The sequence below is a fragment of the Giraffa tippelskirchi genome, chromosome 6 (assembly GCF_054371585.1).
Source record: "Giraffa tippelskirchi isolate mGirTip1 chromosome 6, T2T-mGirTip1v1.2.pri, whole genome shotgun sequence".
Lineage (NCBI taxonomy): Eukaryota > Metazoa > Chordata > Mammalia > Artiodactyla > Giraffidae > Giraffa > Giraffa tippelskirchi.
Window position 1 is genome coordinate 16,215,347 of NC_137280.1, and position 27,646 is coordinate 16,242,992.

The following is a 27,646-nucleotide window of genomic DNA, read 5'->3' on the forward strand; positions in this document are numbered from 1 at the left end:
ATAAAACTTATATGTGGAATCTAAAAAATAAAATAAGCTAGTGGATATAACAAAAAAGAAACAGACTCACAGAACAAACTAGTGGATACCAGAGGGGAAAGGGAAGGGGAGGTGCATGCTAGGGGGGTCAGATTAAGTGGTACAAACTATTATGTATAAAATAAATAAGCTACAAGGATTTATTATACAGCACAGGGAATATAGTCAATGTTTTACAATAACTATAAATGGAGTCTAACCTTTAAAAATTGTGAATCACTATTTTGTATACCCAAAACTTATATAATACTGTAAATCAACATACCAGGAAAACAACAACAACAAAAAAACCCACCTGATTGATTGATGGACTAACTGATGTGGTCCAAAGCTATGGTTTTCAGAGGTTTCATTGTACTATCACATTGATTTCCATTTGATAAAAATTAAAACATACGTTACCCTAAAAAAATCACTTGGTCATAGATATACGGGCTGATTTCTGAACTCTCTATTTCATTGATCTACATGTCTATCGTTATATCAGTATCACACTGTTTTGATTACTGTAGCTTTCCATAAGTTTTTAAATCTGAAGTGTAAGTCGTTTGATTCTGTTCTTTTTCAAGATCGTTTTGGCTATTCTAGGCCCCTTGAAATTCCATACAAAGTGAAGAATCAGCTTTTCCATTTCTGCCAAAAAAGTTAAGGATTTTTGATAGGGATTATGTTGAATCTGTAGACTGCTTTGTATAGCATTGATATTTTAACAAAAGTAAGTCTTCCTATCCCTGATGAAGAGATATCTTTCCATTTAATTTCTTTGAGCAATATTTATCCCACAAGTCCCATTGCCTTAGTTAAAATTGCCTTAATATTTTACTTCTTTGAATACTATTGTAAATGGAATTGTTTTTGTAACTTCTTTTCAGAAGTTTTCATTGCTTGTTTATAAAAATAACAGATTTTAATATGTTGATCCAAGGAGACATAAGATAGCCTTCTTAAGTGAACAATGCAAAGAAATAAGAGGAAAACAGTAGAATCGGAAAGACTAGAGACCTCCTCAAGAAAATTAGAGATACCAAGGGAACATTTCATGCAAAGATGGGCACAAAAAAGGACAGAAACAGTATGGACCTAACAGAAGCAGAAGATATTAAGAAGAGGTGGCGAGAATACATAGAAGAACTGTACAAAAAATATCCTAATGACCTGGACAACCACGATGGTGTGATCACACACCGAGAGCCAGACATCCTGGAGTGTGAAGTCAAGTGAGCCTTAGGAAGCATTACTATGAATAAAGCTAGTGGAGGTGACGGAATTCTAGTTGAGCTATTTCAAATCCTAAAAGATGATGCTGTGAAAGTGCTGCACTCAAGTGCCAGCAAATATGGAAAACTCAGCAGTGGCCACAGGACTGGAAAAGGTCAGTTTTCATTCCAATCCCAAAGAAAGGCAATGCCAAAGAATGTTGAAATTACTGTACAGTTGCACTCATTTCACATGCTAGCAAGATTATGCTCAAAATCCTTCAAGCTCGGGGTCAATAGTAGGTGAACCAAGAATTTCCAGATGTTCAAGCTGGATTTAGAAAAGGCAGAGGAACCAGAGGTCAAATTGCCAAGATCCTCTGGATCATTGAAAAAGTAAGGGAATTCCAGAAAAATATCTACTTTTGCTTCACTGACTATGCTAAAGCCTTTGACTGTGTGGATCACAATAAAATGTGGAAAATTCTGAAAAAGATGGGAATACCTGTCTCCTGAGAAACCTGTATGCAGGTCAAGAAGCAACAGTTCGAACCAGACATGGAACAACAGATTTGTTCAGAATTGGGAAAGGAGTACTACAAGGCTGTATATTGTCACCCTGGTTATTTAACTTATATGCCGAGTACATCATGCGAAATGTTGGGCTGGATGAAGCTCAAGCTGGAATCAAGATTGCTCGGAGAAATAACAATAACCTCAGATATGCAGATGACACCACCCTTATGGCAGAAAGCGAAGAGGAACTAAAGAGCCTCTTGATGAAGGTGAGAGAGAGAGTGAAAAAGCTGGCTTGAAACTCAGCATTCAAAAAACAATTCTGGTTCATTTCAGAAAACAATCAGAAAACTCAACATTCAGAAAACTCCAGGGATAGAGGGCAGGGAAGCCTGGTGTGCTGTAGTCCATGGGGTGAAAAAGAGTCGGACACTACTGAGCGACTGAACAACTTGTACCCTGATATTGCTGAATTTTCTTATTAACTCTAGTGGTTTGTGTGTGTGCGTGTATTATGTAAATATATAATCCAAAAGAATCTATCTGAAGATAATCATGTTATTTTTGAATAGAGATAGTTTTACTTTTTCCTTTCCAGTATGGACATCTTTTCTTTCTTTTTCTTGTCTCAACTGACCAGGTTACAACTTCCAATATAATGTTGAGTAGCTACAGTGAAAACATTATTTTCAGGGGAAAGCTTTTAGGGTTTCACTGTTGAGTATGATCTTAGCTGTGAGTTTTTCATAAATGTACTTAATGTACTTAATGATGTTGGGAAGTTTTACTTCTTCATTTTTTGAGTTTTTTTTTTTTCAATCATGAAAGAGTATTTGATTTTGTCAAGTTCCTTTTCAGTGCCAGCTATGGTCATATGGTTTTTCCCCCATGTTCTATTAATGGCAGGTGTTGAGTAGATTGCTTTTTCTACTGTTGAAATACTCTTCCATTCCTGAGATAAATCCCATTGGTCACGATGTACAATGCTTTTAATATGCTATTGGATTCAGTTTGCTAGTATTTCATTGAGAATTTTTGTATCTACCAGCTACCCTAAACCACCACACCACCCAATGCTACGGAAGTCTTTGTGGTTTTTAGATCTGATGGTTTCCTTTAGTCCTTATGCAGTGGGAACTGTTGGTCATTCCTTCCTTTGATAGTTGTTATCTTTGACTCCCTTGTCCCCGAAATACTCTTTCCTCTTGGTTTCTGAAGCAGTACACCTTCCCGTTTTTTCCCTCTCATTTCTAGGTGGTACTCCACCTCCACTGGCGATTCTGATCATCTTTGTTTCTCAGGGATCCTTTGGAAGATCTCAGTGACTCCCTCACACCCACCAAACTTCGATGATTGTTTTTATGGTAGCAGTTCCCAAGTCAGTGTCTTCCAGATAAGGCCTCCTCTGATCTATATTTGGAGCCATCTTCTGAACAACTCCTCTGGAATGTCTTCCAGGTAGCTAAATAGCCCCCAGGACTCACAAGTCTTTCATGTTTGGGCCTCTGCTTACCTGTGTAGGGAAATTTCAGGGGCATTTCAATCTTAAGGAAAGAGGTACAGCATTCATTTCATTTCCTCTGGATCCTGAATCCCAGTTTCTAGCTCTTCATGCTTGAAACAATTCCTTAGTCTTCTCCTTGCATCTCTCTTTCTTCATTTGTAATGTGGGGATAATACTTGGTATGAAGATTAATGATAATGAAGAATGATAATGTATGTAAAGGTCCTGACTCATGCTGCTGCTAAGTCGCTTCAGTCGTATCCGACTCTATGCGACCCCATAGACAGCAGCCCACCAGGCTCCCCCAACCGTGGGATTCTCCAGGCAAGAACACTGCAGTGGGTTGCCATTTCCTTCTCCAACACATGAAAATGAAAAGTGAAAGTGAAGTTGCTCAGTCGTGTGGGACTCCTAGTGACCCCATGGACTGCAGCCTACCGGTCTCCTCCGTCCATGGGATTTTCCAGGCAAGAGTACTGGAGTGGGGTGCCATTGCCTTCTCCGCCTGACTCATATTAAGTTCTAAATAAATAGCAGCTATTTAGTAACAGTATTAGTCAGACATGAGGGGATGACACACAAGGGAACAGAAAAAAATACTAGCTGCTCATCATTTCTGCTGACACTGATTTATGCTTCCATCCATTTTTATTCTGGGTGGAACCTGAGCATCAAATACCAGATGAAGAGGACTAGAGCCTTGCTCTAATAATTCTACTGGGTTCAATCTAGGGATTTATCACTATTACAAGATCATCTTTTGTTTTAACAATTAAGCCTCTTTTGGTTAGTGATCCAAAATTGAATGCCATTCTGCTGTATAGAAAACTGTATCTATTAATTCGTGTTCTTTTATACACTTATTGCTTGCCTTAAGGTGACTTTCATCTATCCACTGATTTTCATTTATGTACTTGTGGCTTTCTATGTCATCTGTGCTTCAGATTCTGGCTTTACCATTCATGAAACAGGATGGGAAATACATTCATTAAAAATTAGATCAGAATTTGTTACAAGAGAAAGTTGGGAAGTCTCTGCAGTCAGTGCTTTGAAATGATGAATTGCTTTGTTTTAAATATTTAGACACCCATCAATGAAATATTTATACGTTATTTTCATAGTTAAAAATCAGTTCAATAATCAGTTATTAAAGCTCCGATAAATACTTGAAATCTTTCAATCAAGATCAGAGGAATTTTTAACTTGGAGTAAGGTACTGTAATGGAAATTTTACTGACTTTTAAAGGTTCACTTTAAAAACTAGGTGCCTGTTTTATGTGAGTTCTTTGCTAAAATCATTTTTACATGCCTTAAAAATCACTTGGACTTGATAATTTGAAAAAATTATCTTCTCCCAATTCTTTAACAGAAGGAAAGGGTGCCCTAACTTGGAGTGCAGTTGTTGTATTCAAGTCTTAGTAACTTCATTCATTCATTTGTAAATTGTTAAGCGGAAGAAAAGTACAAATTTTGTAAGGTCTACCTCGACACGTACGCTGTGATGAAGGGAATGAATTTTGAAACGCTGGTTTTCACATCCCAAGCTCTTCGGCGTTCGAGGAGTTAAATCCGGGCTTGACTTAAGTCCTCAGCCCGGGAAGCCCCCGGGGTCCACAGGAGCACGGCCTCCAGCGCTCAACCCTCGGGGCTGACCGGCCCCCAGCGGCGCCAGAACTGCCCGGCTCCGGGCGAGGGGCGGGCCGGCTCCGCCCGGCTTCGCCCGCGACCCCGCCCCCGCGCCGGCACCGCCGTGGCCTCGGCGGTAGTTGCTCCCGATGATGCAAACAGTCACTTCCCGCATCCACTCCCCACAGAGGCCGCGGAGCCGGCGGGAGCCGCGCGCGCCGCCGAGCCGCGCGCCATGGGCAACATCCAGAAGAAGCTGACGCGCAGGAGCGAGGGCGGCAAGCGGCCGGAGAGGGGCGCGCCGCGGCGGGGCCGGGCGCCGGGGACCGGCGCGGGCAAGCGGGACCGACCGCGGGCCCCGGCCCCGGCGGGCGGCGCCAACGGGCAGCCGGGCGGCGGGCGGGGCGCTGGGGAGCCTGCGGCCGGCGCGTCCCCGGGACCCGACGCGCCCCCGCCCGTGCCCGCCGCTCCGGTGGGCCCCGCCGCCCTGAAGAGCCAGGGCAACGAGCTCTTTCAGAATGGGCAGTTCTCCGAAGCGGCGCTCAAGTACTCGGCGGCGATCGCGCAGCTGGAGCCCGCAGGTGAGTGAGCTGCGGCTGGCGGTCTCCCCGGCCCTTTGCTAATGACAAGCGCCCTCCGCGTCCGTACCCTTCCCGGGAACCGAGGGCAGGGCGGATGCAGCCGAACCTCGGGGCGCGCCGCGTGTGCCCGGGGCGGGGCGCGTGGGCAGCTGCCGGTCACGGGCTTGGCCTCCGGCCGGCTCGGGCGCCGGGAGCTGCTCGCAGCCGCGTTCGCCGCGGGTGTAGGACCGCGGTGCTGCGGGAGACCTCAGTCGTCTGCTAAACTGTGATTCCGCCAATGGATTGTAACCATTTAATTAAATGTGATTTTTAGGAAGTGGAAGTGCAACCGATCTAAGTATCTTATATTCAAATAGAGCAGCATGTTACCTCAAAGACGGAAACTGCAGTGGCTGTATTCAGGATTGTAACAGGTAAACTGCCCGTTTTTCAGCTTTGTCACCAGATTTTCATTTCAGTGGTATGAATGCAGTATTTAATACCCTTCTAACTTTTCTGCGTAAATCTGATTTTTTAAGACATTAAAGGTGCGTTAATTGGTTAACACATTAAACTCATAAATCCTGTTACATATATGAAGACAATTACAGAAGATGTTTGTGCAAACTTTTTTCATTTCTTAGCTATCACCTTAATCATACTGGAGAAGGAAATGGCAACCCACTCCAGCATTCTTGCCTGGAAAATCCCATGGACGGGGGAGCCTGGCGGGCTGCAATCCATGGGGTCCGCAAAGAGTCGGACACGACTGAGTGACTTCACTTCACTCTCACTTTAATCATACTCTTATCACATCGATCCCAGAGTATTGGAGAAGCCTTCTGACTGGTGTCTCTGCCTCCTCCAATCTACTGTGGCATCAGGATGACTTTTCCTGAAGGATTATTTTGTGCAGACTGTTTCAGCCTGTGTTCAGTTGCCCAGTACGCTCTTGCAGGTCATTATAATCTCTGCTTCCCTGATGGCTCAGGCGGTCAAGAATCTGCCCGCAGTGCAGGAGACCCGGGTTGGATCCCTGGGTCGGGAAGATCCCCTGGAGAAGGGAATGGCCACCCACTCCAGTATTCTTGCCTGAAGAATTCCATGGACAGAGGATCCTGGTGGGCTACAGTCCATGGGTTCTCAAAGAGTCAGACACTATTGAGCAGCTAACACTTTGTTACCACATTGCACTCCGCACCCCTCCCCCCCAAAACAAGCTTTCTGCTCTCATTTGGTCTATATATGTAATGCCCTCTGCACAACTTTGCTTCAGGAATCTTTCCTCAGCTTCCCCCTCCTCTCCACTTTCCTTGTCACCTCTGATTTCCTGGTCTTCTGCATGGCTGTGACACTTGACTGTCACTCTCACACCTGTAGGCACTTATGTCACCCTCTGCATAGGAATTTAAACTCTGAGGTCAGGAATCGCGTGTGCATCCCTCAAGCACAGTAGTCACCCATGGTACTCAACAAGTTACATGCTGAGATGGATGAATATATTTACATAAATAAAAAGGATCTTTTTTTTTAGCCATTAAATATTAAGCCTGCTTGAGGAGCCCTTTGGAAAGAAGTTACTATTTGTTGTTTGGTCACTAAGTTGTGTCTGACTCTTTGAGACACCATGAACTGCAGCACGCCAGGCTTTCCTGTCCTTCACTATCTCCCAGAGTCTGCTCAAACTCATGTCTGTTGAGTCGATGATGTCATCCAATCATCTTATCTTTTGTTGCCCACTTCTCCTCTTGCCCTCAGTCTTTCCCAGCATCAGGATCTTTTCTAGTGAGTCAGCTCTTTGCATCAGGTGGCTAAAGTATTGGAGCTTCAGCATCAGTCCTTCCAATGAATATTCAGGGTTGATTGATTTCCTTTAGGATTGATTGACTAGTTTGATGTCTGTGCTGTCCAAGGGCCTCTCAAGAGTCTTCTCCAGCACCACAGTTCAAAAGCATCAGTTCTTCAGCACTCAGCCTTCTTATGGTCCAACTGTCACATCCGTACATGACTACTGGACAGACCATAGCTTTGACTATATGGACCTTTTTGGGCAAAGTGTGTCTGCTTTTTAATACATTGTCTAGGTTTGTCATAGTGTTTCGTCCAAGGAGCAAGCACCTTTTAATTTCATGGAAGCAGTCACCATCCACAGTGATTCTGGAGCCCCAGAAAATGAAATCTGTCACTGTTGCCACTTTTTCTCCATCTATTTGCCATGAAGTGATGGAGCCAGATGCCATGATCTTAGTTTTTTGAATGTTGAATTTTAAGCCAGCTTTTTCACTCTCTTCTTCCACCTTCATCAAAAAGCTCTTTAGTTCCTCTTCACTTTCTGCCATGAATGTGTCACTGTTCGTGCATCTAAACAATAAGAAGCTGCATGTGCTGGTGTAACCTTCACAGTCTTAGTTTACTCCTGTTTGGGGTGTAATTATTAGTATTACTCTCTTTCACTCTTAGAAGCACTAGTTTGGACAGTAGCATACATGGACACCTTGATTATAAGGTGAACAATTTTTTTTCATTGACAGTATCAGTTTACATATGTGGGTAAAAACTTGCTGGTATCTGTGCTTGCAGTTTAAAAAGAAAGCCGTGAGCTGCTTGTATTTTTTGCCAATTTTACATATTCAAATTTAAAATAAATAATATTTATATTCACTTTGGTCTGTCTCTAGACATCATCAATGGTGGTGCTAGCTCACAACGTTTTCAGGATTTTGGGAGTTGGTTGAAGTCAAGTTGGTAGTTGAAATCTGATGTGATTGGAGTACTACTGATACTATGAAAATTGGCAAATGCCACAAATCTGGCATTTTTGTCAGATTTTTCAGGAGAGCCAGCTGTTAAACGTTTGCCACTGCCCATAACTAACAACAAGACCAAGTAGATTTACATAGTATCAGTTACCTTGCAATTTGCAGCTGAGAACCTTTCAGTTCGAGTGTCCGATGCCTAACACATTACCCTTCAGACTTGTCTCAGGTCTTCCTTCAGTGAGTTTAGTACTCCGGTTAAAAAACAGTGGACTTACTATATCCTTAAGTGAGATGGCATGAGTGAGATATGGTGTAAGACATTTTCTTGCTAAAATGTGTTGTGTTTCAGTGGAGACCCAGGAGGAAGTCACAGAGGAGAGTGTTGAGACTGGAGCGGAGTTTTGTCTTGAAGGAAAGCAGGAGATTGCCTGCCGGGGAGGGAGGAGGCAGAGGGGAAATGGGCGGTGGTTTAGGTGAGGGGTCCTCAGGGAAGGGCTATGTTCTCTGCCAAGGAATCTGGCTCTGCTGGTCAGTACTGACCTTTCTGGGAACCGACCTACTTAGATGTTTTCTTTGATACCTGACATATGAGTCTCAGCATAAGGTGATTGGGTGATTTACTCAAAAGCAATGATTCTCAAACTCATTTTAATGCCAGGGAAACCATGATTTGCCTTGGGGGACATGTTGAAGTATGGCTGTATTGAAAACCAGTTATTAGCAGAAATATGATTCTTTTCTCTTCACCTCAAAAGGTTACATACCTTTTAAAGAAAGCCTGTGTTTTAGTTTTTCAGTTAATTATCTTTGCTCCTTGGAGAGTTGTTTGCACAGACTCTTATTACAAGTGGTAGCAGGTTTCAGTGAAAAAGAAGAATTCCCTGGGGGCAAAATTTAAAATAAGGGTGAACATATGAAATAACTTTCATAGATTTACCTGTGAAATAACTTTTTATGCACTTTTTTGGGGAAAGTATTTGATTTTTCAGTGTCTACAATCCTGGGGCCTACTCTGAAGCGCTTCCCTGAGCTCTTTCCCAGGGGCATATGAGAGTCAAGAGTTGCTGTTGGGAGCATGACACTTGTTTGAGAAACTCAGGGGCTGTGGGCCATGCCCTCTCCTCCTCTCAGCATCTCCAAGTTTCTAGGTTAGGCTTCCAGGTGAAGCATGAAACAGGGCTATGACACCTAAGAAAAGTTTAAAACATTAGTGGTTTTAAACAATAAAATAATTTCTCGAAATTTCTAGAACAATTTCTAGAAATTGCTTTTTATTCTCATAATTGTTGTTCAGTTGCTAAGTTGTGTCCATCCCTTTGTGACCCCATGGACTGCAGCATGCCAGACTCCTCTGTCCTCCACTGTCTCCTGGAGTTTGCTCAAATTCACATCCTCTGCTATCCCCTTCTCCTCCTACCTTCAGTCTTCTCCAACATCAGGGTCTTTTCCAATGAGTCACCTCTTCACATCTGGTAGTCAAAGTATTGGAGCTTCAGTATTAGTCCTTCCAGTGAATATTCAGGGTTGGTTTCCTTTAGGATTGACTGATTTGATCTCATTGCTGTCCAAGGGACTCTCAAGAGTCTTCTCCAGGACCACAATTCGAAAGCATCAATTCTTCAACACTCAGCCTTCTTTATGGTCTGTCTTTCATGTCGGTACATGACTACTGGAAAAACCATAAAACAATTCTCATAATTGTTTTTAAGCTAAAAAACATCTTCACTGCTCCGAATCTGTCAGAGAACCTTTTTGAGTTATCTAAATACATCAAAACTCTTTCCTGGGCTTTCCATTGAGAGTATTTTTACAGACTCAAGACAAATGAATGTTGCCTAGTAATTCTGTTTCTGCTCATCTTTGCTTCTCTCTGATGGACTTGAAATTAGAAGGCTCTTTTAGATTCTTAACTGTGTTAACTTGAATAGTTAAGCTTTTGTAAACTCTGATTTAAAAGTTCTGTGTGTGTTTATGAATAGATGTACTTTTTTTTTTTTCCTTTAGTGGAATTCCCATTCATAAGCTCACATTCATTTTCAGGATTGTAGTTAAAAAGAAAAAAACTTTGCATTTACTCAGCTGGGAAGTGCTATAAATTAAATGCATCATCTCATTAAGTTTTAGATTCTACATCTATCTCAGGTCCATCTTGTGGATAAATAGTTCCTCGGGCATTGGAAGTCTTTGGTAAAATGGGAGTAGTCTTGTGTCTGTGACCTATATTTATAATTAGTGTTCATGTAGTTAATATCTCCTAAGCATTAAACTAAGGTAGATTTAAGACAGGGGTAGAGGTGATAGATCCTGATACCCCAAAACCTGTTTCTTAGTATTTGAGTGTTTTTAATAGACTTTTATTTTTAAAATAACTTTTACTGGTTACAAGAGTAACACATACCTATTACGGAAAAAAAAAATTTTAAATCCAGTACGATGCAAAAGAGATCGTTAAAATCATCCCCAATCCTAGTACCTAGGCAGAGCAAAAATGATTATTTCTCAAAGAAATGATGCTAATTAGGTTTAATGACATCTCTAGAACAAAGTCAGTGGTATACAGCCTAGGAGCACACCCGCATGTGCAGTTGAGTATCTGTACAATGTGAAGAATTACCAAGGGCTCCGGGTGGCAGGTGACTGCGCCTTTCCTAATCTGTGGTGCTTTCATCTGTCCTTGTGGTGGCAAGAGTATGGGTCCTGAAGGTTCACTTGGGAGGGCTTTGCTGAGCGCCTCCAGTGGCCCTCTGTGATCTAGGTGCTGGGATATAGTAATGACTGAGACCAGCAATGCCCTTGGTCTCCCGTGGCTTAAGTTCAGAAGATCAGGCATGTGGCCGATCGCTCCCTCATCAGTGACCTGAACATATGAATATTTACCTTCCAGGCCTGTTGTGCCATTAGATGAGAACGTCTGCAGAGACTCACACCTGCAGGTGTTGTCAGGGCTTCCTCCTTCTAGATCATTGTAGACAGGAATAGACAGATCTACTGGGGAAGAAATCATGCTTTTCCTGAAGCAGGTCAGATGTCTGATATATACAAAGTGCTTGTGCATAAGAATCACCAGGCAAGCAAACCTTTATCCCCACTGTGGACGGTCTGGCGCAGATTCCTGTTAGCGGATCAGAGAGGAAGTAGGCTCTTCATGGGATCTCTGCGTGGAATATTAATAAATGTTGGTATCAATCCATAATATTACTTTACAGTTTCAGCTGATTTTGTTAAAACTAAGAGTACAATAGTTTTCACTCATAAATACCATCTTTTGATTGCATGCTTTATTTCAGAGTATAGTAAAGTGCATTAAGTTAGTAACGTAGCCTTAAGCAGTTACTTCAAACAAAACCAAGGAATATAACCTTGAAATACATCTCTAGTGTTACTGGAAGTACTTCACAGAATAAAAAGTGCACTAGAAAATTCACGACTTACAGAAATCATTGTATACTAACTTCCTCGATTTCCTCCGGTCTATTTTTGAAGCCCTTTGGCAGCAAGTAAATCATAATCAACCGTGTTAAGTTTTAGAGGGCTGATTTTCAAAAGGTATTGTAGGTTTTTGTGGTCCTGTGCTAAGTGCCTTAGTAAGTACATAGGTGCAAATAAAATTTGCCCTTGGCTCTGTCAGTAACGAGAACCTGGTGAAAAGCCTACTCTGTGCCGGGGCCACATGGGCTCTGTTAGCCCGTGGGGGTGGGGGGCGGCCCTGGGGGGCGGCGATGGAGGGGTAGGCAGTGACTGCTGCCTGGGAGCTCAGTCTCACTGGGGGAGGAGCAAGTGCCAAAGGGAACTGGTTTAAAAGAAAGGAAGTAACCACAGGCTGATTGCTCTGGGTTTGCTTTTCTGGTATGTTGCCAGGTCCCCAAGGTGAAATATCAGACAAGCATGTATGTGAGAGTTCAGTCCTAACAGATATGTCAGGTTAGTATAAGTTAGGGAGTGATCTTCGTAACAAATGACATATAATATTTCTGTCTCCTTTAGGGCCCTGGAACTTCATCCGTTCTCCATCAAGCCTCTTCTTCGACGAGCAATGGCCTATGAAACTGTAGAGCAGTATCAGAAAGCTTACGTGGATTATAAAACAGTGTTGCAAATAGACTGTGGAATCCAGATAGCAAACGACAGTATTAACAGGTAACCTAATTGGAGGCCGCTGCCCGAGGCCGAATTGTTTTCTAACGGAATGAGGTTTCATTTCTTCCCCTCCTTCCAGAACGAGGTCAAGGTGTGGACATGTTCTTTGTTATTGGCATTACATGGCTGCGTGCCTTTTTTCACCCCTTCAAAACCACATGGTTCTTGCTCTCTAACTTTCTAACTATCCCGTGATATGTTTTGAGTTGTCCTCTGACACCTTTATATTAGTTTCCTGGTCCACTTATTACTGTTCAGTGAATATTATATATGATATACACTTCATTTTAAAAACAGCACAGGGTATAGCTCTTCTGTGGAATTCAAGATGCACAGAATTTGATTTTAGTATTTGTAAATATCTGTGGGGTTAGAAAGGTGTTTTCAGTGATGTCATGCGTCAGTACTGATTACAGGACGAGATCCAAAAATGTAGCAAAGCCTGCCATGTTGAGTCTTCTACAGGATCTGCAGGTGTTCATTGGTACCACATCTGTCACTGGAAACATACTGTATTTTCTCCTCAGGAGAGTGGATGTTTCATGATCCTGCTAGATGTTTGTGTTATATGTCCTTTAGACAGACACTCATCTAGGATGGTGATGGCTTCCCTTGTGGCTCAGTCAGTAAAGAACCCGTGTGCAATGTGGGAGACCTGGGTTCGATCCCTGGGTGGGGAAGATCCCCTGGAGGAGGGCATGGCCACCCACTCCAGTATTCTTGCCTGGAGAATCCCTTTGGACAGAGGATCCTGGCAGGCTACAGTTCATGGGGTCGCAAAGAGTCAGACATGACTGAGCAACAAAGCACAGCACAGGATGGTGAAATAGCACAGAATTTGGGTCTAATTTATATTATGACCTATTTACTCCCTAGGTGAGAATGGGAAAGTAAGAGCTTCCAGATTTCATAAATTGCTTTCACGTGAACTTTGAAAAATTACTACGTGGGTAACATTTCCAGTTATGTATGATATTTTCTAATTCCATTTGTCTGAAGTATAATTTCTTTCAAGGATTTTTGTGTGTCACACTGTGCCTTGTGTTGGTCTAGTGGACCGTGTCCCACACACCCCGCAGAAAGAGAGGAAGGGGGGAAAATGACCTAGTCCCTGTCTTTAAGCAAAGTAGAACGTAGCTGGGGGGAACAACTTCACATAAGATATGTTACCCCCAAGCATGAACATTAGTTGATAAGGTGGGGGGATCATAGAGGGGTCAGGCTGCCTTGGTCTGCGGGCTGCAGCTGCTGGAGAACGAGCGCTGGAGGTGGTTGGTGAAGGGCACTGATAGACCACGAAGGGGACCTTGAACAAAGCTGAAGAAGACCAGAACGGCAGGTTTCAGATTAACTCATGTTTTACAGCCCTGCCTTACCTCCCCGCCTGGTCCCGCTGCACTTTGGAGAAAACTGTTGGAAAGATCTGTGTGTTGAGTGGGCGGCTTTTCCCTGGTGCTTCTTCTCTGTGGTTGCTAGGGACCTGTTTGGTACCCGCCTGTTGGGAAGAGAAGGATAGATAATGGTTATTGGATCTAGAGTGGGACCCGATGGAACCATGGGCATTCAGGGCATGGTCTCCATCCTGTAAAATCAGGGGTGTCCCTGGGAGCCCTCCAAGCCTTTTCTCCTGCTGCACAGCCGCCTGGTTGCACATCACTTGCTGCCTCCACATGGGCTCCTGAAGGCTGTTATTCCCTGATTTTGTCCGGCTAAGTCCCTTCTGCCCTTTAGGAGAAGATGTCCCCTGATCCACCCATCTCCCCCGGCACACATGCCCTTCAGGGTCCTCTCCCTCCAAGCTGTGCCTTCTTTCCATATTGTCTCTTTTCATAAAGTTCTTTTAGATTCATTTCACTAAGAGTTCTGGGAAGTCAGGGTTGTGCTGATCCAGCTGAGCTATTGCGGTGCCTTGTACAGTAGGCATCCTCAGTAAAATTGTGTGGAGTGAATGCATTCTCCAGGAGACCCTGTGCTGTGGGTTTCTGCTATTAATTCACCCATCCTCTGCCTGGGAGTCTCCGAGATGGTTGGGAAAGTAGGATCTTCTCCCAGGGTTAGAGGTTCTCGTGGAAAAAAAGTGGGAAGACACCTGAAGTATCTGCCAGAGACAAGGGGCCTGTGAAGAGGTGTTTTAGGAACTCTGGTTCATAGTGATAGACTGAATGGGTCTGAAGGGAGAAATTTGTGTCTGAGAGACTGTGATCATTCATATTTCTGAATCTTCTACATTTTTTACACTTTTTAAAAAATTGAAGCAAAATTCACATAACAACTGAATTTACTATTTTTAGGTGTACAGTTTAGTGGCCTTTCATACACTCACAGTATTAGACAGGCGCCACCTCTAATAGTTCCAAAGTACTTCATCCCCCCCCAAAGGGAAACCCCCATTAAGCCCCTGATTTGCTTTCTGTCTCTATGGATTTACTTATTCTGGAGAGTTCATATAAATAGAAACATACAGTGTGTAGCTTTTGTGCCTGACTCACATAGCTTATGTTTTCAAGGTTGGTCCATGGTGTGGCATGTGTGATGATGTCATTTCTTTTCATGACTGAGTAATATTCCAGTGTATGGATGTGTCACATTGTGTTCACCCATTAATCTGTTGAAGGACATTTCAGCTGTTTCCTCCATTTGGCTATTGTGAATAGTGCTGCTGTGAACATCATGCGCAAGGTTTTGTTTGCATACCTGTTTTCAGTTCCTTTTGGTATATTCCTAGGCATGGAATTGCTGGATCATATGGTAATTCTGTTTAGTTTTTTGAGAATTGTATTGTAATTTTTAGATGTACTCAAGAAGGTGCTTTTACACAGATTGACTTTTAAGACTCATTCATTTTTTTTAATGGAATGGTTATTGCTTATGTATCATTTTATAAGAAGGTGAGGAGGCTTGTCTGGTTTTGGCATATATATTTTCTGTAAAATATTCATTAAAAAATTTCACTATTCCTTTTCATGAACCCTATATTTATGCTTGCTTTTCCATCTAAGCAGCTTTTTTTTTGAAAATTAAACATCTATGCTTATTTTGTTTGTTTCTTCCATTAATCATATTCCTCTTTTCCTCTCCAGGAATCTCATATGTTACATTTCCCTGCATATACTTATTTACTCCTTGGCAACACATCATCTCTTTTAAGCTGCTTCTTCCTTCCTTTCTGCTGGTAATACAAGTTTTGCTTGAAAATTCTTTTTTCTAAAGCGTCTTTTTCTTCTGCTATGGTGGGTGGTTATACATTATTTAAAAAAAATTTTTTTTGCACTAGAATATGAGATGTGGCTATCATAAGCAAAGATCACTGTTGAAATTTAAGTTTATGAAACTGTAGGGAAAATGTATGTATTATATTTGGCTCTATATAAATATAATTTTTTCACATAAAAAGTACTACTGAGTTAACTAATTTGAATGCATTCTACTAATTACCAGTGACTTTCTCAGTCATGGGGAGCACCTTTTTTTAAAACCAGATTTATCCCAGACATAATTTAGTTTTGTTTTAAAATCTAAGTATGATACTTTGTTTAAAATGATGGGAAAGTGATAATCAGGGGTGGTAATCTGAATATTATTTATAGCCATTAGCAAATGTCATTAATACAGGGGTCCTTCTAGTAGAATCCAGTATTGAATTCTTTTATCTTTATGCATATGAAAACACAATGAGTGGATTGTTTTAGAGATGAAAAAATGCAAGGTAAGAGTATCTTAACCATACGTTAATGTTCCAAGAAGAAGCACTATTCCATTTGACAGCCACTCCTCATCAGTTTTGGGCTCCCAAGTGGCTGAGTGTTAAAGAATCCTGCCAGTGCAGGAGACACAAGTTTGATTCCTGGATTGGGAAGATCCCCTGGAGAAGGGAATGGCAACCCACTCTTGCCTGGGAAATCCCATGGACAGAGGAGCCTGGTGGGCTACAGTCCATGGGGTCGCAAAGAGTCAGACACGACTGAGTAACTAAGCACACGCAAGTGCACACCCTCATCAGTTTTAGCAGCCAGTCCTGTATACCTATCTTTAGTGTACAGTTTGGGCATAGAAATTCTAAAATATTTCTGTTAAGTCTTAAGAGTAATAATCACTTTAGCAATTATATGAAATGTTATGTGGGGCACATTTCTTCTAGGCCTCCTAAATTTTAGTTTTCTACTTTACTTTTTTAAAAAATTAAAATTTTATTGCATATACATTTAAAAATTTCTTAAACCAATTTAGAAGTGTCTTCATTTTTTCTTTTGATACAAAAAAGATCTAAAGTTACATAGTTTGGAGCAACTTTTAAAAGTCCTTTCAAAGACAGTTTATGTGGACAGCAAACAGCTCAAGATGGTGTGTTTTCTACAGGGAAGTATAAAAATGCATGTTGTTGTTGCTCAGTCGCCAAGTAGTGTCCGACTCTCTACGACCCCATGAGCTGCGTAGCACTTTGTTAAGTTTTACCCTGATGTGACCTTCAGTAATATAAAAAAGCAAACTGCATGATCAACAGAGAAAACTGATTTTCTTTTTAGGATAACGAAGATTTTGATCGCTCTGGATGGCCCAAACTGGCGGGAGAAGCTGCCACCCATTCCTGCTGTGCCCACCTCCGCACAAGTGCGGGCTTGGCGGCCTGTGGCGGAGACACCCCCAGACCAAGTGGGAGATTCCTGCTGCCATCCCCAACTGCGCACGCCAGGTAGGGGAAGCCTACACTTGTTTCTTCTGAGGTTGTGAGCTGTGTGTATTATTTTCACAGTAAAGCAGGAGAATAAATGCGTGATACCAGGCATCAGACCTGGGTTTAAGTTCAAGACCCCGCTCTCCCTCTGTCTAACTGCAGAATCTTACGAAGTTGCTCCTACCTCCAGTGTCTTCATGTATATGAAAGGGGAAGATGTGAGTAACTGTCTCATGGAGTTATGCTCAGGAATAAGTGGAGATACGCATACAGCACACTCAGCACAACATGCTGACTGTGTAAGCGTACGGTAACCTCTTTATAAAGGTTGTTGTTGTTTAGTCGCTCAGTCGTGTCCAGTTCTTTGCAACCCCATGGACTGTAGCTCACCAGGCTCCTCTGTCCATGGGATTTCCCAGGTAAGAATACTGGAGTGGGTCGCTACTTCTTCCTCCAGGGGATCTTCCCGATCCGAGGATTGAACCTGCATCTCCTGCATTGCAGGCGAATTCTTTACCACTGAGCCACCAGGGAAGCCCCTAATAAAGGTTGAGTCAGCATTGTCATTAATAATAAGAAAAAGAATTAAGTAGCCATGTAATTCTTTTCATACCATGAATGTGGCAAGGCTAGTGTAGTGAAATTGATGTTTTTGAAAGAATAAAACCCTGTAACATGTATCTTAGCAGTACCTCCTGTCTGACATCATAGTTGTTCAGGCCCACACCTGCATCCCCACAGTGCCTACCTTAGCACTTTGTGTAGAGTGTGTAGTCAGTGTGACCTCACTCTTGCCTTCTGCCTGAAATCCGGCTAAGGCTCCATTTCTCCTGCCTGCTTAGGGGACCTGTGTGTGCCTTTGTTGGGCTTCATCTTGCAAAGCCCCTGAAGTTCCTGAACTGGGATGTCCCAGAGGGTGGTGTTAGACCCTCACCTTTTCCTTGCCTAGAAAGAAGAGGCAGGGAACTTCTGCCAAGGCTTTTAAATGGGTGGCAGTCCTGGGGAAAGAGTGAAGATCTCTAGTTTCTAGAGTCTGTAATCCAATGGGGACTGGCACAAAGTATTTGGTCAGTAAAGAGTAGCTCTTCATTATTAATAACGTGCAAAAACTAACCATGTTGTAGATATGTGCTAGCAAATCATGAGCACAAGAATAATCAGTTCTTTCTGTTCATATTTATTAGTGAGACTGGGTTCCACATTCCTAAAAACAGTGTGGGAAGAAAAGCTTGAGGAAAATTTTTCAGCAAATTAGAGGGAAAAAATGCTCTGTAATAATCTGTTTTAGAGCTTATATAGACACTAAGATTTATGGCGAGTGTCATTTGGCTGCATAGTGTGAGATCTTTTGAAACAGGAAACATTAGGCAGAAATATTCTGTGATTTGAAATAAGGAATGAAAAATTAATATTCCTGCCATTTGTGCAGAGGGACAAATAAGGTTATCATTTATATTCCGAGTTTATACTATAAATTCAGTACATCTATCAGGATCTTTAGATCACAGAGTTTAAAGATATATTTTAAAATTTAAGTTATGGATTTTCATTTTATAGCAAGATACTCTATAAAGTTAATACATAGATTTAAAACTTTAAATTTTAATATTTTATGTATGTTAGACAACCTTGGTTGCAAGTCACAGAAAATTTGTTGTCTTATAACTGTAAGGAAATAGTTTTGGCTCAAAGTAACTGAAAGGGCCCAGGCAGGCTCCAAAATCAGGCACGATTTGTCAGGGCTCAGGGTATGGCCAGAAATACAGAACTGTAGCAGTTGTAGACTTCATGACTGCACAGATCAGTGTCCAAAGAGAGAGAGAGAGACCCCACTGCTTTTGGTAGTATTAATTTAAGAATGAGGAAATATGTTGCCCTAAAGACCTAGCTTTTTTAGCCTGTTGTTCTGTAGGCTAAACTGTCTTGGTATTTATTCTAATGAGTCATGTGCTCATTCCTGAGCCACTCCCTGTGATGAAGAAATGCCATGATTGGCTTAGACCCAAGTTCTGATTGGTGGGGTCAGCTTCCCCCAGACACATGGGCTGAGTAGGAGAGGCGTGATAGCTGTGTGAATATCGAGGTACCCTTAGGAAGAAGGAAATGGATCCTGAGTGGAGGGTCAGCCATGCTCACGGCAAGATAATAGGTAACAGTAATAGTTGGGACTCTCTGATCACAGGTAACAGAAAACCCAACCATGAATGTCTTAAGCAGAAAAGGTTGCTTATTGGCTCCCCCCTTGTGGAAAAGTCCATAGGTAGGATAGCTGCCCAGGCGGCTGGATTCAGGGCTCAGAGGTTATTCTTGAGCTCTCTGTCTTGGCATCTCTCTTGCTCTGTTGACCCCATTCTCAGACAGATTCTCCCCTTGTATTGCATGATGACAAAATAGCCCCTCCTCTTATCCTCACATTCCACAGGGAAAAGCAAGAATTACCTTAGCAGAAGCTGCCACAAAAATCTTATTGTTGCTCACTGGCTCTCATAGGTCCTTCCCTGACCAAATAGCTGACTGTGGCCAAGGCAGTATAATGTACTGGTTAGTAAAGCACAGATTACCCCAAAAGGTAGGGCTGGGGTGGGGTTTGCTTTACTGAAACCACAGAAGCAGAGAGTGGAGGAGCTGTGGTTTTTCCAAGGAAACTTGGACTGTTGGAAGAGGTCTAATTTAGGCTTTAATGGGTTTGTTTGTCCATTTTTCATGACATAGTTACTATCCAGCAGAGAGAAGAAGGCATATCAATATGGATAAAATGATATAATCGCTTGTATTTTATTTTCTAATTTGAAAAAAACAGTGTCGTCATTGTGTAATCAAATTTTCACTTGTAGCCAATTTGCCTTTTTAATTTGTATACAAAATTTTGTTCCATTTAGACTTTAGCTCTGTATGGTTTGTGGTCACTTAGTTTACGGTATACTTAAAGTTTTGTAGAGGTGCTTGTATGAATAATTTCACTTTTTTTGTGTGTCCTGTAGATGAAAAAGTATTTAAAATCCTTAAAGAAGAAGGAAATCAATGTGTAAAAGACAAAAACTATAAAGATGCCCTTAGTAAATACAGTGAGTGCTTAAAGATTAACAAGGAATGTGCCATTTATACAAACAGGCAAGTTCTCTGTCACTTTCTCTATTTCTTATGTTAATATTTTTGATGAAAAAATTACAGACTGATTACCAAAGTTTTTCCCCATGACTCTGAGAATTTGGTATATACAGTAAATTGTTTTAAGTGAGTGTTTCTTTTTTAAAGAAGTGAGGCCATAGGAGAGATTGAAAGCCTGAGGTGTCTTAGTGTCTTGTTGCTGGCAGGGCTGACACGGGCTGTGTTAGGGTTCCTGCTCAGCCATGGCTGCCTTGGCTGGTGCTGCCCTGACACTCCCTGGTGTGAGGCCTCCCTGGTGTGAGGCCTCCCTGCCCCTCCCTCCCTGGTGTGAGGCCTCCCTGCCCCTCCCTCTGGTGTGAGGCCTCCCTGCCCCTCCCTCTCTGGTGTGAGGCCTCCCTGCCCCTCCCTCTCTGGTGTGAGGCCTCCCTGCCCCTCCCTCGTGGTGTGAGGCCTCCCTGACCTTCCTTCCCTGGTGTGAGGTCTCCCTGCCCCTCCCTCCCTGGTGTGAGGCCTCCCTGCCCCTCCCTCCCTGGTGTGAGGCCTCCCTGCCCCTCCCTCCCTGGTGTGAGGCCTCCCTGCCCCTCCCTCTGGTGTGAGGCCTCCCTGCCTCCCTCCCTGGTGTGAGGCCTCCCTGCCCCTCCCTCTGGTGTGAGGCCTCCCTGCCCCTCCCTCCCTGGTGTGAGGCCTCCCTGCCCCTCCCTCCCTGGTGTGAGGCCTCCCTGCCCCTCCCTCTCTGGTGTGAGGCCTCCCTGCCCCTCCCTCCGTGGTGTGAGGCCTCCCTGACCTTCCTTCCCTGGTGTGAGGTCTCCCTGACCCTCCCTCCCTGGTGTGAGGCCTCCCTGACCCTCCCTCCCTGGTGTGAGGCCGCTGGTGAGGCGGCTTCAGCCTCACCCTCCAGAGTGGAACCAGGAATCAGCTGTCTTTCACGCTAGTGTCTCCAGTGCCCCTTTCCTCTTGAAGCGCTGAGGGCAGGGTCCGCGTCTTCTGGAGTGCAGTCAGAATGAGCCGACTGTTCCAGAACACTGCTCACGTTATGGTGAAAAAGGTGGAATACAGTGGAATACCTGGAATACGGTGATTGGAAATTTTTTAGGGAGTAGAGAGTCTTCAGTGACGAGGATGGTTAAGGTATGGTTCCTAAAGAATAGTGACTCGGCATGGGTTTTTGTAGCTATTTCAGAAAATATTTTAAACTTAAGTTCTCACTGTTTCGTTTTTGTACACGTTTTCCTCTTTTTGGCGACCTTCTTTTGTGAAAAGTTCTGTCACTAAACCAGCAGGTATTTTTCTGCCCTTCTCCTGTTCGCCCTCTGTGGTCTTGGGCGTCAGTGGCCTCTTCATTTTCCCCAGAGACTGCCTCCCCTCTTATGCAGACCGCTCATGTGCCTGGCTCTCCCCTGCTCCCTCTCTAAGGCTTTTCTTTTTTTTCTTAGGCTTTTCTTTCCCTGCTGTTCTTGGGCTTCTAAAGGTGTAGATCCCTTTTTTGCTCTAATATCCTCTGGCCTATTTCATCCTCTCCCCAGCTCCATTTACCACCTTCCAGTTCTGAGCCTCGCATCTCTGTGGACGTGAGTTTGGGCAAACTCCGGGAGTTGGTGATGGACAGGGAAGCCTGTTGTGCTGCAGTCCATGGGGTCGCAAAGAGTCGGACACGACTGAGCGACTGAACTGAACTGATCTCTGTCTCTGAGCCCTGGACTTGTGCACCGCCCTGCCTTCTGTGTTCCTGATGGCTTCTCACCCCTGACCCACGCCTCCCTCGTCAGTCCGTGCAGCTCAGGTGTCCTGACTTCTAAATTCCCCTAGGACTGAGCTTTTCCGTCCGCCCTCCCTATCAGTCCCACTCTGGCTCTCACCAACTCTCCCTCACCGTCTGCCCCGCCCTCCCAGATGTCCCCTGCACAGCCTTGTCCCCTCCAATTCTCCACTTTGCAGCTAGAGTGACCTTCCCCAAACACGTGAACGGGTCAGCCTCTGTTTAAAAACCCATCGTGCATACTAAGTTGCTTCAGTCGTGTCTGACTCTGCGACCCCACGGACTGTAGCCCGCCAGGCTCCTCTGTCCAAGGGGATTCTCCAGGCAAGAGTACTGGAGTGGGTTGCCATGCCCTCCTCCAGGGGATCTTCCAAACCCAGGGATTGAACCTGTGTCTCTCACATCTCCTGCATTGGCAGGCGGGTTCTTTACCCCTAGCACCACCTGGGAAAACCTTAAAAACCCATCACCAGACTCCATTAAGTGCTGGATAAAGCTCAGCCTCCTGCCAGGCCCTTCCTGTCTGGCCTCCCCCTCCTCAAACCTCTCCCCACACTCCCACCATAGCACCAAGAGCACCACGTTCTCTGTCGCTGTAGAACTGCACGTGCTGTGTGCCCTCTCTGCATCTTAAGTCTCAGCCCAGCGCCTTCACATTGGATAATACTCTCTTTGTACGTACTCTGGGCTTCAAGTTAAATGTCCCTTCTTCTGGGAAGTCTTCCCTGACTGCCCCTCCCCTCCCTTCAGCTTCACCACGTCTGATGAGACTCTCAGCTCTGTGCTCCCAGAGCATCCTTTACAGATTTCATTACATCTGCTTCTTTTAATAGACTGTCTCTTCCCCTAAACTGCAGCTTCCTTGAGGGCCTGGACTGTTTTGATTGCAGTGGTATCCCCAGGGCCCCTAATTGCAAGTATTGCCAGAAAATGCCATCACTGGAGAAAAAAATGTTAGGTTTCAATTGCAGCAGCTGTGGTATAGAAACAGACTTATTTAGTTATTTCCTGATTTCTATTAGCTGCCCAAGTTTATGGATATGTTGTTTTTACCTTTCATAATGCTGAGTTCCATTCCATTACACCAGAGCCCTCTGTTACTTGAAGCTGGGCCAGTTCGAAGAGGCAAAGCAGGACTGTGACCAGGCCCTTCAGATGGATCATGGGAATGTGAAAGCTTGCTATAGACGAGCCCTTGCTCACAAAGGGCTCAAGGTGAGGAAGTCTTTGTTTTCATATGTCAGGGTCAGCTCTGAACAAACCGTGTGCTTTCGATGAACATAAATTGTGGGCTTGAGGAATGGGCGTGGCAATATCCTGGGGTTTAAGCCTGGTTCCCTACTCAACAATTCTGAAATATAGGAAGATGCCGCAGATTCCTAAGATTCCTTCCAGCTCAAGAATGATGATTTATTTCCTGATTTTCTAAGGAGTGTCATTAGTTAGAACAGGTCCCCTTTAAGGGACAGGAAGGTCTGCTGAATTACTGAAGGCCACCAGCAATGCCCTTGGATTCCTCGAGCAGAGGGTTGTTGGTGGGGAGGGGAGGAAGGAACAGAACAGAAGAGGTGCTCACCCATCGACACTGGTAGAGCCGCAGCAGAGGCTGGGAAGCCCGTGGTGATTTGAGCCACAAGCTGGCAAGTGGTCCCTATGAAGCCCTATGTCTTCGCGAAGAAAACCACGCCATGATTTTCAAAGAAAGTTTATAGAATTACGCTTTTCTTGACGCTGCTTCTTCTGTGTGGAAAACTCAAGTGAACATTCTCATTTGTAGCAAATAACAACACAAGGAAAACTCAGAAAACATTCTGGGAAATGGCATTTCCTGCAATGGTATTTTTAAAGAATCTGATTAAAGTTTAATACAATGAAGTTCACACATTGTAAGTGTATAGGTCATTGATTTTTTTTTCTCTTTAACGTTTTTTTTTTAATTGAGATATACTTGACATTTTATATTAGTATCCAGTGTATGACATAATGATTTGATATTTGTATGTATTGTGAAATGATCAGATGATCACAGTATGTTTAGTTTATCATACAGTTAATACATTTTTATCTTGTGATGAGAACTTTCAAGATTTATTCTCTTGGAGACTCTCAAATATACAGTGTGCTGTTATTACCTCTTGTCATCATGCTGTACATTACATCTCCATGGCTTATTTCATAACTGAAATTTCGTACCTTCTGAGCATCTTCGACCATCCTGCCCATCCCCTACTCCCCAACCCCCGCCTTGCCTCTGGCAACCACTAGTTTTGTTCTCTGTTTCTGTAAGTTCAGGTTGTTATTCATTGTTGGGTTTTCTTTTCTTGTTTTGGATTCCACATATAAGAGATCATATGGTAATTGTCTTTCTCTGTATGAGCAATTTTACTTAGCATGATGCCTTCAAAGTCCATCATGTTGTCACAGATGGCAAGACTTCCCTTTTTAATGGCTGAATAATATTCCACTGTGTAGATATACCACATTTTCTTTATACATTCATTCATCAGTGGACACTTAGGCTGCTGTTGTGAATAATGCTGCAGTGAGCATGGGAGTGTCTTTTCAAGTTAGAGTTTCCGCTTCCTTTGGATAAATACTGGGGCCGCGTCCCATGTTCTGTCTTGTGTGGCTGTGATGCGTGCGGTGCAGTGTGATGAGGGAGGGTGTACAGCAGCAGGAGGGAGAGGTTTGAGGGCAGAGTGTTGACCTTACGGAGTTTGAGAGAGTCCTTATAACTCCATAAAACCTAGGTTTTGTTGAGAGAGGGTGGTCATGTTTTCTGTGTCCTGTACCAGATGAGGACGTGTGCTTGTGTGCTCTGAGCGCTCAGGCGTTTCTAGAGCCTAGATCCCCTCAGGTCGCAGTGGAGTGACACCTGTCCTGAGGCAAGATGACCCGTCACCACCCCTCAGCCATGCTGCTGCCCTCCCTCCCCTCCCCGGCCCTTCCTTTTGTTATAAAGGATACAGATGAACAGCCAAGAGGTGCAGAGGGCAAGGTCCAAAAGTGTCCCGAGTGTAGGAGCTTCCGTCCTGATGAAACTGCCGTGTCACCCTCCGGCATGTGGCTGCCCCATTTGCCAGCCCAGCAGCTCCACGGCGGCCCTGTATTCCCAGTGTGTTTGCTCTGTTCCCAGCGCCCAGGCCACCTGACCACCCCCCCCCGACTCCTCTTTTTTTGTTAACAACATACTCATTTGTAAACTTCACGTCAAGATTTCCTAGGGAGTGTGTGGCACCATGAATTAAAAGACACTTCTTAAAAGTTTACTCAACTATTTTTGAACTTAACGGATTGGGTCCATGAGGCAGTCATGATCTGCATGACTCATGAGTTTCTATATCAATACGTCCAAACTCTTACAGCAGGTTTATCCCATACTGGCTGCCTCACTCTTTGAAAGACTGGAACTTTATACTTCCTTGGAATGAATTCTGGAAATTGCATTATGATGCAGAAAGAAAATCCCAACTTTTAGTAATCCTACTCCGGTAGAGTATGAGGCTGGCAACTTGTTTTTCTGGTTTGATCTCTCATAGCTTTATCTATATCCCCTGTGGTTTGAGTTATGTGCCAAGTGAATTTAATTTGAGTATCTTCAAATGCTGCTTATAAAATGCATCGGAACTCACACCTGGACCGGCTTCCTCTGTATGACTGCTAAGGAGGTGGCCCACGGGCCCACAGGGAGCAGAGCCTTGCCTGTGCTTCTCAGCTAAACTCTGCTTTCTCAGATATTTTATTTGTTTTCTAGCTGGCTTTATTTTTTTTTTTCCCTTGTGTACCAGGTTTGAAAACTACAGAGCTTTCCTTTTTTTTTTGCTATATAGTTTATTTTTGGCTGCACTGGGTCTTCATTGCTGCGTGCTGGCTTTCTCTAGTTGTGGAAAGCGGGGGCTCCTTTCTAGTTGTAGGGGTTGGCTTCTCAATCCTGTGGCTTCTCTGGGCACACGGGCTCGGTAGTTGTGGCACACGGGCTCAGCTGCCTCATGGCATGTGGGATCTTCCTGGACCAGGGATCAAACCCATGTCTCTTGCATTGGCAGGTGGATTCTTAACCACTGGGCCACCAGGGAAGTCCAGGGCTTTTCTTACTGTTCAGCTGTTCTTCATAAGAAAAGATAACTGAACATCTTGGTTTTAGTTACAGTTTGTTTACTCTCTTGAGTGCCACGTGTGTGCTGGGCTGTGGGAGCATAGAGGTGCTGAGACATGTAGCCTGCCCTTGGGAACTGACAGCCATCCAGGGAAGCCAGCAGGCCCAAAGTATCAAAAACAGTAATACCATCTAAAGTAATTGTTGTTACTGTAGTTTAAGCACATTTATTAATAGTAAATGTTGTCACAAACATATGTGATTTATCTTTTTTTTTTAAGGCCTAATAAGGTCATTAGCATCTCTTACTGTCCTCCTTTTTTGCTGGAGCCACTTTCCTTTGTGTGTAAGCTCTGTCCTCCACTCCAAGGGCTGGCTTCCCTTCCAGTCTCCTCCGCTCTACCAAGCAGTATCAAAGGAGACTCCTGCCCCTTGTTAGCGTCCATCTCAACCCTTGCTTTTCTTACTTGCATAAATGACAGTGCACGCACGCTTACTTTATTTATTCGTCTATTCACTTGTCATCGTATTGTTTCCCCTCGTAAGACATGAGCTTCCATGAGGGCCCAGACCCCGCTCTCTGCTCCCTCACCGTGTCCCAGCCCGAAGCACACGGAGCACCAGTGACCCGTCTCGTCTGACGCTGTGTTGACCCGGCGGCCGGGCCCCCCCTCTGCACCCTCCACCCCATGGCCGTCCGACCCTTCCTGCTCTTGGGCCCTCTCTTCACACTGCCTGCCTCTGGTTAACATTTATCAAAGTGTATTTCTTGCTTTCTTAGGTTTTCTTCTAACCAAACAGATTGGTCTTTAGGCACGAACTTTCCTTGAACGGATGGAAAAAGAGTCACGTCCATGCCTCGGTGGTGACCCTCCATTTCCAAGGCTCTGTTTTCAGGCCTCTCCCTTGAGCTCCACAGCCGTCCTCACACCCACCTTCTGTTCATTGCTGTCTTGATCATCTCAACTTTCTGTGCCTCGGTTTCCTCGTCTTTAAATGGGGACAATAAAAGTATTTATAGGGCAGTTGTGGGAATAAAATGTGGAGAAGGAAGACTTAGCTATCAGTCCTCCTTCAGCTTGCCCTGCTGCCCCACCCCCGTGCCTTTCCGTGCGATTCCCTCCCTGCCTGAACACCCGGGATGGAAACACAGTGTCACTTGTTTTCTTGAGGCAGGTTCTGACTGTGCTCTGGCGACACACTACTATGTGCAGATTAGTTGTCAATAGTACTGATATACTATAGTTCATAAATAATTCACCTTTTTTAAACAATAAGTTAGAGTGGGTTTAAGGCTATCCCTTTAAGCACATTATATTGCTGGGTGGAGTGGGAGGGGCTGTGTCCTTACAGCTAGTCCCCCAGGAATGTCACATAACCACTAACTCATTTTACCTGTGCTTCGTGTCCAGTGCATGCTATTATTATATGTCATGAATACTTGAGAGGTTACACATCATTGGAATTCTTCGCCTCCTCACAGAATTAATTTTGGCTTAATCAGAACATGAGTCTGGTCTATAGTTCTAGAATGTGGCCTCTCACCAGCTGGCTGATTTTGTGGTGTCCTTCTCTGCCACCAGATTTTGCGCAGTGTTTGGTTAAATACAACACTTTTCATTCCCTTCCACTTCTCCAAGTTATTGCTGGACTCTTTATGGAAGAATAAATGTTTAC

At 43.9% G+C, this 27,646-nt stretch overlaps 2 protein-coding genes across 19 annotated transcripts in view; one reads left to right on the forward strand and one right to left on the reverse strand.

Annotated features, from left to right (window-relative positions):
• SPAG1 (sperm associated antigen 1) overlaps positions 1 to 27,646 on the forward strand; it is a 78,350-nt gene that overhangs the window by 47,314 nt on the left and 3,390 nt on the right. For 5 of the 6 annotated variants that reach the window (XM_081503424.1, XM_081503422.1, XM_081503423.1 and 2 more), the window contains 6 exons: positions 5,070 to 5,462; positions 5,776 to 5,875; positions 12,185 to 12,337; positions 16,861 to 17,027; positions 19,991 to 20,120; positions 22,962 to 23,088. In XM_081503424.1, the coding sequence (XP_081359550.1) occupies positions 5,070 to 5,462; positions 5,776 to 5,875; positions 12,185 to 12,337; positions 16,861 to 17,027; positions 19,991 to 20,120; positions 22,962 to 23,088 (1,070 nt within the window). The remainder of the gene's footprint in view (positions 1 to 5,069; positions 5,463 to 5,775; positions 5,876 to 12,184; positions 12,338 to 16,860; positions 17,028 to 19,990; positions 20,121 to 22,961; positions 23,089 to 27,646) is intronic. The other variant, XM_081503426.1, reaches the window with a different exon arrangement.
• Positions 8,832 to 27,646, reverse strand: part of RNF19A (ring finger protein 19A, RBR E3 ubiquitin protein ligase) — a 104,348-nt gene continuing 85,533 nt past the window's right edge. For 4 of the 13 annotated variants that reach the window (XR_014057411.1, XR_014057415.1, XR_014057407.1 and 1 more), the window contains 5 exons: positions 21,009 to 21,181; positions 13,714 to 13,832; positions 11,078 to 11,354; positions 9,618 to 9,869; positions 8,832 to 9,081 (listed from right to left, as the gene is read on the reverse strand). The gene's annotated coding sequence lies outside the window, so the exon portion shown is untranslated. Of the gene's footprint in view, positions 9,082 to 9,617; positions 9,870 to 10,708; positions 11,355 to 13,713; positions 13,833 to 21,008; positions 21,182 to 26,459; positions 26,960 to 27,646 lie in introns of those variants that run through there. The other 9 variants (XR_014057419.1, XR_014057434.1, XR_014057438.1 and 6 more) reach the window with 4 other exon arrangements.